The 14,769-nt window shown below is 58.1% G+C and overlaps 2 protein-coding genes across 3 annotated transcripts; both read right to left on the reverse strand.

The window, feature by feature from the left end:
- Positions 1-196: 196 nt before the first annotated feature.
- On the reverse strand, positions 197-5,201 carry DNAAF3 (dynein axonemal assembly factor 3). Its single transcript, XM_087827341.1, is given in 12 exon segments — positions 197-241; positions 244-571; positions 653-727; positions 823-937; positions 1,545-1,674; positions 1,878-2,000; positions 2,106-2,231; positions 2,333-2,515; positions 2,855-3,012; positions 4,210-4,303; positions 4,688-4,830; positions 5,117-5,201. Coding segments are annotated over 12 exon segments (1,605 nt in total).
- A 2,726-nt stretch (positions 5,202-7,927) lies between these two features.
- SYT5 (synaptotagmin 5) lies at positions 7,928-12,842 on the reverse strand. Of its 2 annotated transcripts, XM_016218352.2 has the most exons (8): positions 12,600-12,678; positions 11,834-12,006; positions 10,148-10,267; positions 9,889-10,056; positions 9,449-9,616; positions 9,119-9,236; positions 8,719-8,852; positions 7,928-8,166 (listed from the first exon to the last, which is right to left on the reverse strand). In XM_016218352.2, exons 1-8 carry the CDS (start codon positions 12,676-12,678, stop codon positions 7,966-7,968), a joined length of 1,161 nt encoding a protein of 386 aa, XP_016073838.2. In that variant the 3' UTR covers positions 7,928-7,965. The 2 variants fall into 2 exon arrangements, with proteins under 2 accessions (XP_016073838.2, XP_016073840.2); XM_016218354.2 differs by lacking the exon at positions 11,834-12,006 and having other exon boundaries at positions 9,119-9,233; positions 12,600-12,842.
- Positions 12,843-14,769: the final 1,927 nt, after the last annotated feature.

Raw genomic sequence — 14,769 nt, forward strand, 5'->3', positions numbered from 1 at the left:
GGATCTCTAGGCTGCCGAGCCTCGGGAGTGGGGTGTAGAGCTCTGAGAGAACAATCTAGAATTCTGGAGACAGAATACAGAATCTCAGAAATGGAATCTGAAATTCGAGCAACACCTCTGGGACTGAGTGAGAACGTGGAGGGTATAACTGAGCGTTCTAGAGGCGGGTTCTAATTCCAGGACCTGACTTTAGAAGTTAGAGATGGGGGACGTGGCCTCTGAGGGTCCCGTCAGACTCTCCAGTTTTAGGGTCTGACTCCCTGTGGATGGAGCCAAAGCCTCCAGTGAAGAAGCCTGAGACGCTGAGGGCAGTTTGAGGGGTTCAGAGAGTGGGGTTCCACCTTCGAGGGGCTGGGTCAGGTCCTCAGAGAGGTGGTTTGTTGCCTCAGGGGGCAGAGTCCCGGGTTCCACCGCTGGGTCTACGGGAGCAGGGTCCCCAGCCTTGTAGAAGCGGGCGAAGGTCTCAGAGGGCCTGGCCTGGGGCTGTGGGGCGAATCCAGCGGCCAGAGCCAGTTCCCCAACCCGGTCGGAGAACCCCTGCAGCTGCTCCTGCCGCAGGTCCACCAGATACCTGAGATAGAGGGACAGCGTGTTAGGGGACCCGGCTTTCGGTCCCCAGCCTGGTCCCCTGCCCTGTGCTCCGCTGACTCACCGGGCTAATTCCACAGTCAGGCATCCTCCAGGGGCCACGCAGGCCCCGAGCTCAGGGCTGAGAAGATGGACCATCCTGCAGAGGAAACGGGAGGGCAGAGGCTCAGACTTTCAGGTCTCGAGGGAGGAGGGGCTGGAGGGGGAAGCCTAGGACACCCCAGGCCCTCTTACCCACAGGCCACGTAGAGAAGCTGGAACCGGCCCTTGTAGCAGCTCTTGTGGTGCAGGGTCTGGGCAGAACCGAGGGGCAGGAAGTGGACAGTGAAGGATCCCGGGCCAGGCGCTGCTGGGGAAGACCAGCAGAGGTAGTGAGGCAGACACACAAAGCCTGGAGGTTACACTGCTTGGCTGTCTTGAAGCCCTTTGTCATCCTTTCTCTTAGGCGGATTCCTGGGAAATTCTGGGATGGTCAGCCCGGTAGGCAGAAACCCATTTTACAGACCGAGCAACTGAGACTCAAGAGAGGGAAAGAGAGTGGGCCATGCCAGACAGGGCATCCAGACCCGGGGGAGGGCCAGGTTGGGGATGGTTAGGGGGCACGGCCAGATTTGGGGAGAGGGGCGTCTGTCCAAAAGTGACCTGGGCCCCAGCAGCACGTTTGAATGGTCGGCATTTCGCAGGTGGGATCAGAATTCAGCCACTGGAATCCAGGGTGCTAAGAACGGTGTCGGGACTTAGGAGGGGGAGATTACAGAGGAGGAGAGGAACATGCTGTCAGGGAGGGCCCCCGCTCGCCAGGCCCTGGGGACCAGAGCAGTCCGCGCGGACTCGAAACACCTGGAGCCCGGAGCCCGGGCGGGGTCTGGGTCCCACTCGCCTCGAGGGTGATGTGTGCCCTTGGTCCCGCGAGCCCGCCTCCCATCCCAAGGGTTAGAGCGGAGCCCCTCGCTTACCAGGCTCCGGGGTTCCGTTTGTGTTGCCGGGCACCTGCGCAGGGTCCCCCTGGGTGGCGCTCGGGTGCCCCCAGGCGGCCATCGCGCGGAACAGCTCTGTCACATTGTGCTGCGAGATGTCGCCGGCAGTCTGGGGGGGGGGGGGCTGCGCTAGGAGTAGCCACCCCTCCCACCCCCAATCCCCGGAGCTAGCATCTGAGCTCGGATTCCCCGGACTGAGTTTAGGAAACAGAGAAGGGTGGAGCTTAGCCCGTGGAGGCGGAGCCCAGGGCGGTGTGGGCGGGGCCTGGCATGCAGAGGGCGGGGCCTTGAGAACCTGTCCCGGGCGCACACCTTGACCGGCTGCCCGTTGCTGGTCCGCAGGAGGCTCTTGTCGTCCGTTTCAATGCCGAAGGCTACGAAGGGCCCCGTGGCTATGTCCCCCCAGTACCCTCGCGCTGCCACGCGCTCCCCGCGCTGGGAAACGGGGAGAGAGGAGGTGGGTGAGGCTGGTGTTGGGGACCTGGGCTCCTGGGTTCCCCCCAAAGAAGGAGTTGGCCTGGGTACCGAATGGACACGCACGTGGCTCACAAGGCGGCCGGATGCCAGAGTCCGGTTGGGCACCTGGTAGGCGCTGGCGTCTCTGAGTTCAAAGGCGACGCCAGTGTCCCTCCAGCGCCTGAACTCCCTGATGTGGATGACTTGGGCCTGGGGAGGGGGAGGAGGAAGAGGGGCCTCAGTGGATCCCGCAGATGGGGCCCGGGCCGTTCCCCCTGCACACCCAGGACTGGGGGTTCCAGTCCCCTCACCCCGCGGTCATGCAGCTTCATGTGCAGGTCCCAGTCGCTGACACCGCGCCGGGAGTCATAGCGGGAGCCCAGGTAGTGTCGTAGCCTCATGTCCCAGAGGCGGGTCACGGGGAAGGCCTGGGGCCCCTGGTCCCCGCCGGCCCAGAAGCGGAGCACGGCCTCCAGGGCGTCGCGCTCGCGGAACTGGGCATCCAGGCAGGCGCGGGGGACAGGGAGAGCGGCTGCAGGGGGGCGGCCTTTCCTGTCTGACTCCCCCTCCCACCCCAGGCTGTAGGCACGACTCAGAGAGTAGAAGCCACCCCCTAGGCTTCTCAAATGAGGAAACTGAGGCTCAGAGAGGAGGAGCCACCCCTGAGGCCAAATCCCACTGGGAGCTGTGGAGCTGCGGTTCAAACTCGGAGTCCCCAGCCCACTCCATCAACGCAAACCCTTTTGGACCGCTCATCCCATTCTTCCCGTGGCCACCCAGACCCCAGGCGGTGACAGGAGGAGGCCAGACAGAGCCTGGCCTGGCGGAGTCACCTTCAGGGCGCCCAGGCTGAGCCAGGGCAGCTGCTCCGCCAGGCGGTCGGGCTCCGGGACCAGCTGAGCCAGGCGGTCTGCCTGGGCGCGCACGAAGGCGGCCACCGGGGGGCGCAGCAGAGCGTTGCCCCACACTTCCAGGAAGGCCTCACTCCTCTCTGGGGGGGGGGGGGGGGAGAAAAGTAGTGGGGGGCGCAGAGGAGTGAGCCCAGAAATGAGCGTCTCATACCCTGTTTATAGAATGACACGCTCTATATGACACACACCTTCCCTGTAGAATCTTATCATTAGTCATGTAACAAGCACAGCGGACCCAGTGAACTCCCCACTCACCTCAACAGCTAGAACGCAAAGAACAACTCAGACCTCGCCTAGGTCTCCTCGTCTGTTCCTCTACCCCTCCAAGATAACCCCAATACTGAATTTCATGTTTGCATTTCCCTTGCCTTAAAAAAGAAAAGGTTATAGACCGAGAGGGAGATACATGTGTGTTAAAATGTTATAGTATAAATTGTTTCATTTTAGCGAAGGATCTTAGAAAACTATGTGCCTTTAGTTGTAGACACATATATCTATATCAACATATCTAAATAAACTGTTTCATCTTAGTAGTTTAAGAACCTTATAAAAGAGAACTCTATACCTTTAGTTAGATAGATATAGGTAAATTAGTTTAGTTCTAGTTGGTTAAGAGCTTTATACAAAGTGCTCTGTATTATGAGTGCCCTGGGCTGTCCATGACAGCTACCGTCCACACTATTGATAGCAGTAATCCCTAAGATGTATTGAGTCTATATCGGAAGCCAGGAGCTATGCATTTTTTCCCCACTGAGTCCTCGAAAGTACTCTGTGGAGCAGAGCCAGAATTTGAACACAGCTTGTCTGAGTCCAGACTTACTCTAGGTGCTAAGCTGAAGTTGTTACTGAAAAATAATCACTTTTTGGGTCCCCGCCCATCCTCCTTTCCTCCCTTCTCCTTTTAGCCTCACTTCTGAGGCTGCCTCCTCCAGGCTGGCTCCCTGGGATTCACACCTCTCACTTGGGGAGGCTTGGGGCAGGACTGAGCTCAGCTCAGCCAAACCTTCCTCACATCTGCAGACTCACTGGCTCTCAGGAAGTCCCCTGATCTTTCTGGGGCTTGTCCTGCCGTAGGAGGTTTTGAACACTTACGCTGTGCTACCCACTGTTCTGAGAGTTTTGTGTAGATTTTCTCTTGGAATTCTCTCAAATAAGAGAGCAAATGGTGAGATAGGGAATAACATCCAAAGCTTTTAATTGCATCATTGAAAAGCCAGAATCCCTGCAGAGACAAGGAAGGGATTGGGGGCCAGAACGCCCTGGTCCTTCCCACTGACCTTGCAGCCCCATCTTCTCAGGATCCTCCAGGGCTAGGCTGAAGAAGAGCATGTGTCGGGCCACAGTTTCCAGATTATTCTCCAGCACGTAGAACTGGAAGGATGGACAGGGCACAATGATTCTGACATCTGTGTCCCTGGCTCCTGGGAGACTGAGGAGTGGGAGACTGCAGCCCCCTCCTTCTACGGGACCTGGGAGACCCCTACACCAACTCCCCCCTTCAAACACAAGAGTCCGGGCTCTCAGAGCCCTCCTCCCCACCACTACTCAGGAGACCCTGTCCTCAGGCTCTCTTTCTCCCACTCGAACCCAGGAATCCCCAACCCCAGACACTTCTTTCAGGACCCTTGGGTTGGGGCTCCCAGATACCATCTCCCTCGCCCCTAGGGGTCCAGACCCCCAGCTTCCTCCTCCCTCGAGGTGGGAATCTGGACTCTCATTTTCATCTTCCTTCCACACCCCAGAATCCCAGCTCACGCGAAACCTCCTGCGAGGCCAGAGCGCCGCCCGGGCCAGGGTTTGAAGCAGGTGGCGCCCATCCACGGAGCCCAGCAGCAGGACATCTAGTTCGGGGATCCCGTGCTCTGTATTGGCCTGTGAGCCTGGGTCCACAGGAGGACCTGGCAAGGCGACAGCAGGCTGGGGTTGGCGGCCTGCAGAGCGCCCTCCGCAGCCTCCCCTAGCACAATGACTACAACTCCCAGCAGGACTTGCACCTCCGGCTTAAGTTCCAAAGGGAGCTGTGCCTCTAAGCATTCTGGGACTCGTAGTCCTCAGAGAGGACACCTGGGCTGCCCACTCCGGGGCGCCCCCTGCCGTTGGAACCTCGGAGAACGTTAGCGCACCACCCGCCAGGCTGCGGAGGCAGCCGCTGGGACAGATGTGGCCCTCGGGCTGGGAACTCACTCTCAGCCTGCAGGTCCAGCGCTGGGGACAGGCCCCACCAGGACACGGAGCCAAAGCCCGCGCCCGAGCCGGCCGGTGTGGTCATCGCCCTGCGGGACAGACACCCAGAGAATCCCCAAACGTCGTCTCTGCGTCGCCCACCCCTTCCCCTCTCACTGCCCCTGATTTCTCGCCCCTTCCCTCCAGGTGACCCTCGCCTCACCTTTATCCTTCCAAATACCCCGGGACTTCCCCTCGCTCTCTCCCTCCCAGGCGCTGCCCCGCGGTCGCGCTCCCACCCCGCAAGTCCTGCCCATAGCCCCGCCCTTTCTGATCAACCGGCCAATGGGAGTATGCGGGGTGGCTCCGTTCCTATGAATTCGCCGACGCGAACGAGCGGAGCCCGCCCACTTAAAACTTTCCTCCAATGGGAGCGTGTCTCCGCGCTCCCACTGCGTGCGAGGAAGGAGGGCTTGAGGACGCGGTTGCCATGACGACGGTGCGGGGAGAGGCTGCGGAGGAGCCTGGGGATGTCCACATTTCTGGTACCGATGACGCCTGGACTGATTCAAAGTTCGGAAGAACTGGAGGGAGCCTTGATCGATCACAATTAAAGTGCGGTGGCCTGGGTCTTAAACAATAGGCGTCTGTGTCGCCTTTCCCCCTCGCACCCTGCCTCTCCCCCGCAGGGCTGCACAGCTGAGTGTTGCCGCCAGCCAGCACTGGCCCCTGGCTGTTAAATTTTCAGCAATTTTGTGACCTGCGTATTACACTTAGTCATTACTAAAAATTAATTTTTTTACTAAATTGCTAAAAATTAAACTTCAATGGAGTACATTATGTTAAAATAAAAGTAATACTCAAAACTCACCACTGATTTTACTGTTAAGGTCTTAAGGTTATTTACATCTACAGTACTTGTATGAAGGAAATACTTTTTTTTTTTTTTATTTCAGAGAGAGAAAGGGAGAGAGGAAGTAAAAGAGAGAAATATTGATTGGTTGCCTCCCGCTCGGGGATCATACCCTCAACCTGGGTATGTGCCCTGACCGGAAATGGAAACTGCCACCTGTTGGTGCATGGGACGACCATGCTCCAACCAACGAGCCACACCAGCCAGGGCGTTATTTTGATACAATAGTTTAAAAAAACAAGTTGGTAAAGTGCAACCACAAGCTGTTTTATCTTTGTAAATAAAGTTTTATTAGAACTAGGGCCAGGATTAGGATGAGGCACAGTGGTCCAAGTGCAAGGTCACATCCTGTCTTTAAAGTTTTTTATATTTTGTCCATTGTGGATTTCTTTTTTGCATTATTTTTTTAGAATATTGCATTAAAACACTATTTACCTTGACTACTGAGCATTTTGTTTTGGGCTTTGCCTTAAATTTTGGGATCCTGGTCCTGACCCTGGGAAATACTACATGTTGGTGTGCTAATAGACATTCTCAACTCCATATTTGATTATTTCGCACTGGAGGTTTGAAATCAACCACAGTGGGAGTATTTACACCATGGGAATGGGCAAACTACACACTAGGGCTTCAGAAGTTGGTAGCAGCAAGCATACTATGGAAAGCACTCAAGTGCTCTCCTGCCTACAGGACTGTGTTCTTTGCTTTGTTCCAGCTAACATCCTCCCCCACTCTCCCCTTGGAAAAATCCAGCTTGTCCTTTCAACCCCAGCTGGGGATCATCCTCTAAGTTCTGCTCCTGCCTTCCCAGCAGAATGTCCACAAAAGTCTACCTGTGACTCCCACTATTTTATTTAATATTTGTTATAAATATGTTTTTATTGATTTTAGAGAGAGGGGAAGGAAGAGAAGTACCAATGTGAGAGAGAATAGATGGGTTGCCTCCTGTAGGCCCCCTACTGAGGATTGAGCCCACAACCCAGGAATGTGCCCTAGCCAGGAATTGAACTGGTGACTTTCTGGTGCATGGGACAATGCTCAACCAACTGAGCCACACTGGCTAGGGTCCCCACTACTTTATATTTAAGGGACCAGACAGCAGGATGCTTGATAATGTGGCTTTTGGTGTCGGACATGCCTGGGTTTACATGTTGTCCTGTCACTTGCTGGCTGAAAGGCCTTAGCCAGGTGAGAACCTGTCTGTGAGTTCTACAAGGTCAGGGAATTGAATGAGACATGTCTCCAGATCAGCTCCAACATCCAGTACAGAATGCAGCACCCAAGGAGCCTCTGCTCTCTGTCTCCTCTCCTCACCCAGCTACATGACCTTAGACACAAGTCAGGATAAATTCCCCAGGTAAGAAAATTCTCATCGACTCCTCACAGCACTCAGAGGAATGAGTGACTGTACAAATGAAGGAATGAATGGATGCATGAGTGGGTGGGTGAATTTCCCCCGGTAGGTTCCAAGGATGGGCAGCCCTACCCCTGCCCTTGTGTGATCCCACCCCTGGAGGTGAGGCTCCCTCTTGGGCCCCAGCCCTTGCCCTTGCAGACCCCCAACAAGAAGCATCCAGCCAGGCCACCAAAGTTTCTGAGCTTTATTTGGCCCCAGGAGCAGTGCAGGAATGAGACTGGGGACAGGATGGGTGAACTTCTGTAGGGTGAAGGGGACAGTAAGATGGGATCACTGATTGTCAAAGCAGAGGGTGGGCTGGGGGAAGGCCAAACTGCTCCCCTCCCCCAGGGGTCCCTGTGGCTTCTGAGTAGGTGTGGTGGGGGAGTTGGCAAGTTATCCTGATTGGCATAATGGGGGTGAGAAGGCAGGAATGGGTCAGATGGTTGGGGTGGAGGCGTGGGGGTGAGGGTGGGGGTGGGGGTTAGTGCTCAGAGAGGCTTAAAGGTGGGCCTGGGCAGAGCTTTGGCCAGGCGTCTGGGGTCAGGGGCTTTGAGGGGGTCAGGGCACAGGCAGTGGCCTCGCTCGGTCAGGGGGCCGCAGTGAGTGCCACTGGGCGATGGGCCGCCGAGGGTTGGCCAGCATGTCTGCCCAGTGCCGCAGGCCAGCCCCGCCGACCGCTGCCCCTACCGCCACCCTCCCGATGGCTTCGTTCTTGCCCAGCTTGTCATAGTCCAGCACAGTCAGCTCCACCTGGACCTTCTGGGGTGGGCACAAGAGGAAGAGGTGACAGGAGAGTGGGGGACAGAGGCACCGGGAGGGACTCAGGTAGCACTGCTAAGGGGAGCTCCCCTTGAAGAGCCCTGGGGGCCTTGTTAGGGCCCGGGGTTAAAACCCACCTGGAGCTCGGGTGGGGGGGTGAGGGGGGAGAGGTTAGAGGGGCTCCTCAGTCTTTCTCCCAGTGCGATCAGATTCCACAGGTGAGAAGCCCTCAGGATCCAGTGGCTAAGGGTTGTTAGGAGCCTCCTTAGGGAGCTGCCACCTAAGGGTGCGGGGCAAACCTCCAGGACTTTTAAATGAGTGGAGGCACCTGACCCTAAAGGGTTGTGGGCAGGCTCTTTTTCTTTGTAGCCAGGGCTCCCGAGGGGCGGGGCGTCCCGGTCTTGCCTGTGGGGTGGCGTCACCTGCTTCTCCTGGAAGGAAACTGGGAGCACAACCTGAGACACCCCCAGGCCCTGGTCCCTGGAGGTAGCTAAAGAGTCTCCCTCCCTGGGCCAGCAGCGTTTCTAAGGGGCTGAGGCAGGCCTAGCTCACCTGGACCTGGTCACAGGGCACCTCGAAGCTGAAGGCCTCGTTGTAATAGGGGTTCAGCGTGTTCTTCTTGATGGTTGTTTTTTTTTTCCGCACCTTCTTGCCGCCCTGCAGCAGGTGAACCTTGACGTAGGGGTCTGGGAGAGGGGGGAGGAGTCTCAGAGCTCTCGCCCTGCTTAGTGGGGGGATCGGATTGAGGGGGGCGCACAAGACTTCTCTGGAACAACATAGAGATTCCCCGGGCACCCCTCAGGTCTCCTCTCTCTCTGCCCAAATCAAACCTATACCCTCCCATGGCAGCCTGGGCCTCCCCCGCCCCCAGAAGACCCTCGGGCCGGACACTGCCAACCTTGGCCAGAGGGCCCCTCCCGCACCACACCCCCACTTCCAGCTTCGCGCACACCTGACAGCCCTCCCACGTCCATCTTCTTCAGGTGTTTAGCCTCCAGCACGATGACGGTGAGCTTCCCGGCGGTGGGGACATAGCGGAGGGAGAAGCAGATGTCCCCTAGTTTCTCCTGCTAAAAGACGCGGAGGGACCCGTCCCAGCGCCGCACCGCACGCGCGCCCTCCGCGGCCGCCCCCTGCTTTGGGACGAAGGGTCCGGAGTTAACCCCAGGAGGCCCCTAGGCGGCGCCATCCGAGCGCAGCAGGTGCGAAGCCTGGCGCCCGCGGGGCGGGGCCTGTGATCTGATTGGCCCGGGCTCGGGGTGGGCGTGGCCAGGGCGCTCACCTCCTCCCGCGGAGCCGCCTGCAGCTCCCGCCAGGCCAGCACCGGCCTCCCCAAGTCCACGGAGCTCATGGGGATCCGCACCTCCCCGATGGCGTCGTTGCGGGAGAAGCGGTCGAAGTCGTACACCGCCAAGACCAGTACCCGGCCTCCCAGCTCCACGTAGGGGACCTGGGTGGGGGAGCGCGGAGGGAGCGCAAGGTGGAGGGGAGGGAGTCAGGAAGGAAGCGGGCACAGCACAGCAGGTGGAAGGCCAGAGTGGGGCAGCGAGGGACTCAGGTGGGGTCCGTGGAACCCAAGTGGTACAACCCAGATCCAAGGGAACAGCCCCAGGGTCAGCAGTGTCCCAAAGGGACAACCCAGAGCTAGTAGCTGAGGCTGCCTGCAGAAAAAGCTGAAGGGGTCAGCCCCCAGTGTTCCAGGGACTGGGGGCAGGTGCTCACCTTGAAGGCAAAGGTCTCCCCAAAGTGTGGGTTCAGCGTCTGCCGATGCACCTTAGTCTCATGCCGCCTCCGCTTGTCTGGCAGCAGGTAAACTCGCACATAGGGGTCCGAAGAGCCACCCAGGTCCAAGGCTGCCAAGCCCTCGGCTTGCAGGATGCCTACCAGCAGCTGTACAGTGAGGAGGGACCTCTAGCCTTAGCTTCCCTCTGGACCCTGCTGGGGCCCTCCCCTGCAAGGCCTCCCCCTCATCCACACCCACCTGGCCACTCTGGAAATCATAGTCCAGTGAGTACTGCAGGCGTCCCAGCTCGTGCTTCTCTGTGACCTGCTGCCCTGGCCCGGATAGTGCCGGCTCCAGCTCTTCCACTTCCGGCTGCACCTTAGGGAGCCAGGGGCAAGGGCCGGTGAACTCGTCTCCTGAGAGTGTCATCCTCCAGTCCCAGAAGCCAGGGGAGACTCACACATCTCTAGGTTATACCTGAGCACTTGCTGGCTAAGCAGAGTCAGTGTGCGATTAGTGATGTCTGCCACAGGCAGCGAATGAAGCAACGCATGGTGTAGTGTTTTCAGTGTTTGATTAGTGATGTCTGCTATGGTTGGGGCTAGGCAGTGGTGAAACAGGCACCCATGGTAGCCTAGAAAAACAAGCGTAATAGTGTCTCACTGCCTTCAGGAAGGAGGCAGGAGATTTTATTTCACATGCTAATGGAAGTATTGGGGTTGTGCAAATTGCCGCATTCTTTTGACAAGGCAAAATGGCACACTTACTGTGTATTTGCCATTCTAAACTAGAACAGCAAAATCAGAAGACTTCTCCTTAACCTAAGCCACCAATTTAAAAAATTCAACGTGAATCGGAATTCCCCTGACTAGTGTGGCTGAATGCCTTCACTTCAGAGATTCTGACTCAGCAGCGGGTTTGGTGCAAGATCCGAAATTTGCTTTTCAATGAGCACCAGAGGCGATTCTGATGTAATGGCCTTTGGAAGTCATTGGCTTAAGGGGTAGGGATAGAAACTGGATACCAGAATGATAAAAGCTACTTGTTGAGAAAGGAAGAGGGGAAATATGATTTATGGACCATGAACTTGAGGCTCAGAGAGGGACTGTGAACTTCCCAAGGCCACACAGCTGGTTGGAAACCCAGGGCCCTCTGCCTCCCAGGTGAGCCTCATTGCACTCTGCATTCAGAGACCTAATGCTCAAGTCCTTGCACCTGTAACCTTTTGTTTTCCACTCCAATAGCTTCTTATAGCTCAAGGCTCCTTCACCGTCTCAAGGCTGCCATATGACTTCCTGCCTGGTCTGCTTGCCCCAGGTCTGTCCTCATGTGGGTTCCAGGGGATTCATCCTAACACCCATCTGACCCTGTCCCTGTCCTGCTCAAAGCTTCCATGGCTCCCAGTCACCCTCATTATGTGGCCACTGCTGGCTCTCCAGCAACCTCACTCTCCAGCACAGTAGATTCCCCACCCATTGTGAAAATGACTCATTGTTCCCCAAATACACCTGACAACCTGGATTCCAGGCCCCAGCATATGCTCTCCTTTGAGCTAAAATGCCCTTCCCTCCACTCTGTTAACTCTGTGTGCCCCCTGGGTCTCAGCACAGAAGTCTCCTCTGCTGGGAAGCCTGCTAAGACCTTCTAGGCTGCCAGGTGTTTCCTCTGTGCTCCCGTATGCCCAGCGCTGCCTCTGATGGGGCACATACCACCTTGCACTGTGAACATGTGTCTGACTCCCCCACCAAACTGGAAGGTTCTTGTGAACAGTGACTAAGCCTGGTCCATCTTCAGGTCCCCAGGGTCAGTTTTGGGCTAGACACACGGTGGAGGTAGACGAATAGGTGGGCATAGAGGGAAGGGAGCAGGGACTGACGCTGCGGGTCCATGGAGAGGAGCAGGGGTGCAGGAAGGGGCAGAGAAGAGGGCTGGGCCAGGCCACACCTTGTCTATGTAACTCCGGCCCAGCTCCTTCACTTCCTGAAAGTGGACCTGGGCTTGGGCCTGGATCTTCTTGCCCATCCGCCTCCGACAACGCTTCCGGTACAGACAAAAACAGCAGCTGAAGACCAGGAGGCCTGAGACCAGCACGATTGTGGCCAGGGCCCAGGGGGGCACTGCGGAGGACATGGACACAACAGACACTGAGGCCCTAGGAAGCCAGCCCGCTGGTTCAGTCCGGGTGACATGTGGAGGCTGGAATCCTGGCCTGGTTTTCTCTCCAGCCGTTTCCATTCCGTTTTATTCCCGCGTTTTCCTTCCAACTGATCTCACCTGTAAAGCGATTTGATGCCCTAACCGAGCCTGACACCATCTGATTTTTTCGCCTATCATTTACACCCCCATTCGAATTTTTCTGCTCAACTTCTGATGCTCTTAGAAGCCTGAACCCCTCCCCAGGCCTGTTTCCCTATCTTTAAAAGAAGGGACAGATGGACCCTCTAATTCACCAATCCAAGAGCCCATTCCATCCCACACCCCTTGGTCTGATTCTTGGGGTGTGTGTGTGTGTGTGTGTGTTTTAGCAAACCTGTTCTCTTCCCATTTAATTTAGATTCCAGTCCAGAATTTCATTTAGATGCCAGTCCAGGATTCCTACTACGACCCCACCCGGATTTTCCAGCCCGCCAGCCGAGTCCACCCGTCCGAATCCTGCCCCAGTTGATCCTGGCCGGGCTTTCCCTCCGCTCCAGCCCCGGGTCTAGCTCACCTGGGCGGTGGCTGATGCGACTGGAGTCCGGAGGCGCATCGGTCGCTGGAGGTCCCAGGGTTGGGGGCTCCGGGAACATGGCTGTGGGATCCTAAGGTCCTTTCTGAGAAGGCACCCAAGCGTCCCAGTCCCCGACGCCCACCCCATGCAATCATTGAGTCCTCCCAACAACAAAGAACTACAACTCCCATCGGCGCTCTGGGCGACCAGCCGCACGGGAATCAGCCACCCGCCGCGAGGCATGTTGGGAGTTGTAGTTTCAGCCTCTCCGCGTCGGAGGGAGCGCGCTAGGGGTACGTTCCTGGACCTAGTTGCATCCCAAAGGGACGCTCCATTGGTCCCGGGTCCCCGCAGGGACCCCCCTAACTTTTGCCCCTTCCTGGCGCCTCTCCGGGACCTGAATCGGAAGTGGGCGAAGGCGAGCGTGGGAACCAGCGCACCCAGTTGCCCGGAGCAACGCCCGGCTCTGCTAGGTCCCGGTGGGAACCACTCTGGTTGCCCCAGCAACGGCCTGTTGCCACGACAACGGGCAGGGCTTACGCACTGAAGCCGAGTGCCCCCGGGGGCCGACCGGCTCCTCTCTCTGTTGGGCCTGGGACCCCAGACCCAGACCCCGGGACGAGCGAAGGTGGGGAGGGACGGCCGCGCCCGTGGGTCCGGCGCCCACAGCTGGCCCCTCCTCCACATCTGGCCCTGGAGGCGGAGACTCAGTCTCTGCCTCTCCCACTCTTCCGGGGAGTGTGGGGGTGTGGGGGGGGCTGCTGCTTCTGCCGGCTCCCACGTCCTTCTCGGCCTGCTCGTCTCCCCCGCGCGTCCCGGGCACGGTCTTCACACCTGCGCTCGTGACCGCCGCGGCCTCCGCCCCTCCCTGCGGACCCCCTGCTTCTGCCCGGACCCGTCGGGGCCGCGCCGCCCCTGCCCTTTGCCGATTGCCTGCTCTGTCTCGGTGCCCGCTCCCGCCCGCTCCTTCCTCTCCGCGGCTCTTTGTCTCCACACCTGTCTCCTGCTCAGGCTCCAGCCCTCCCGCTCCCTCTGACGGTCCCCCAGGGTACCCCCTGCGCCCAGCGCCCCGTCCCTCTAGGGGTGGGGTGAGGGTGAGGCTTAGGGAGGGGCTCCCCGCGGCTGCTCACCTGCTCGGCAGCTGGACCAGACCCTCCCCAGGAGACTCCGCGGCGCCGCCCGGCTGACGCAGGCCCGCGGCGCTGTCCGCGGTGCTGATCTGAGCGCGGGGGGCGGGCCGGGGGCGGGCGGCGATGGGCCGCGCGCGCGCGTTCAGTCCCGGGTGCGTGGAAGCCCCGTCCCGCCCCCAGCCGGGAGCCAGCAGCGGTGTGCATCCCGGTCCTCCAGGATTTCTGCCTTCCAGTCCAGCCACCGGGCATCTAGCCGCCCTCTCCCTACCTCCCGTGTTGCCTAAAGAACCCGGCGCCAGGATGCCCAGTCCTAGACTCCAGGAGACCCTCCCCACGGTATTCAGATACCCAGGCGCCAGACTCCGCGTGAAAGTCTCCCCCAGGGATCACCCCACCCTCTAAATCCCCCTGTCTCCAGGCCCAGGCCACAAACTCCAGGGAACTGCGCCCACACTGCCGTGGACGTGGAACTGTACCTCCAGCCTTCTCTACCATCCAACGTTTTTCAGGTGCAAATTTGTGGGTCCCTCTGGTTAGCTCCCTAGGACTTTTATGTATTTATTTTTGGATTAATCCTCACTTGATATTTTTTCCATTGACTTTAGAGAGAGTGGAAGGGAGGGAGGGGAGAGAGGGAGGGAGAGAAACATCGATGTGAGAGAGACACATTGATTGGTTGCATCCCACACGTTCTTTGACCAGGGTGGGGGGAGCCAACCTGCAAGCCAGCTACGTGCCCTTGACTGGAATCAAACCTTCGACCCTTCAGTGCATGGGCCGACACTCTTCCGCTGAGCCACCCTGGCCAGGGCCTCCATAGGACTTTTGCCTCAGTACCTAAATATCTCATCCCCAGGAACCCACACACACCCCAAGATTATTTCCAAACCCAGAAATCCACTGGGGCAAGTATTTCTGCAGAGAATGGTGATTTAATAAATATGGGATAGAAGGGAAAAAATATGTACAGGCAGGGGGGATGGGAAACCTGAGATCCTAGGAGATTTATGGTTTATGGAGTAAAACATGGGCAGGATCCT

Source organism: Miniopterus natalensis, chromosome 18, assembly GCF_054644295.1.
Source record: "Miniopterus natalensis isolate mMinNat1 chromosome 18, mMinNat1.hap1, whole genome shotgun sequence".
Taxonomy (NCBI): domain Eukaryota; kingdom Metazoa; phylum Chordata; class Mammalia; order Chiroptera; family Miniopteridae; genus Miniopterus; species Miniopterus natalensis.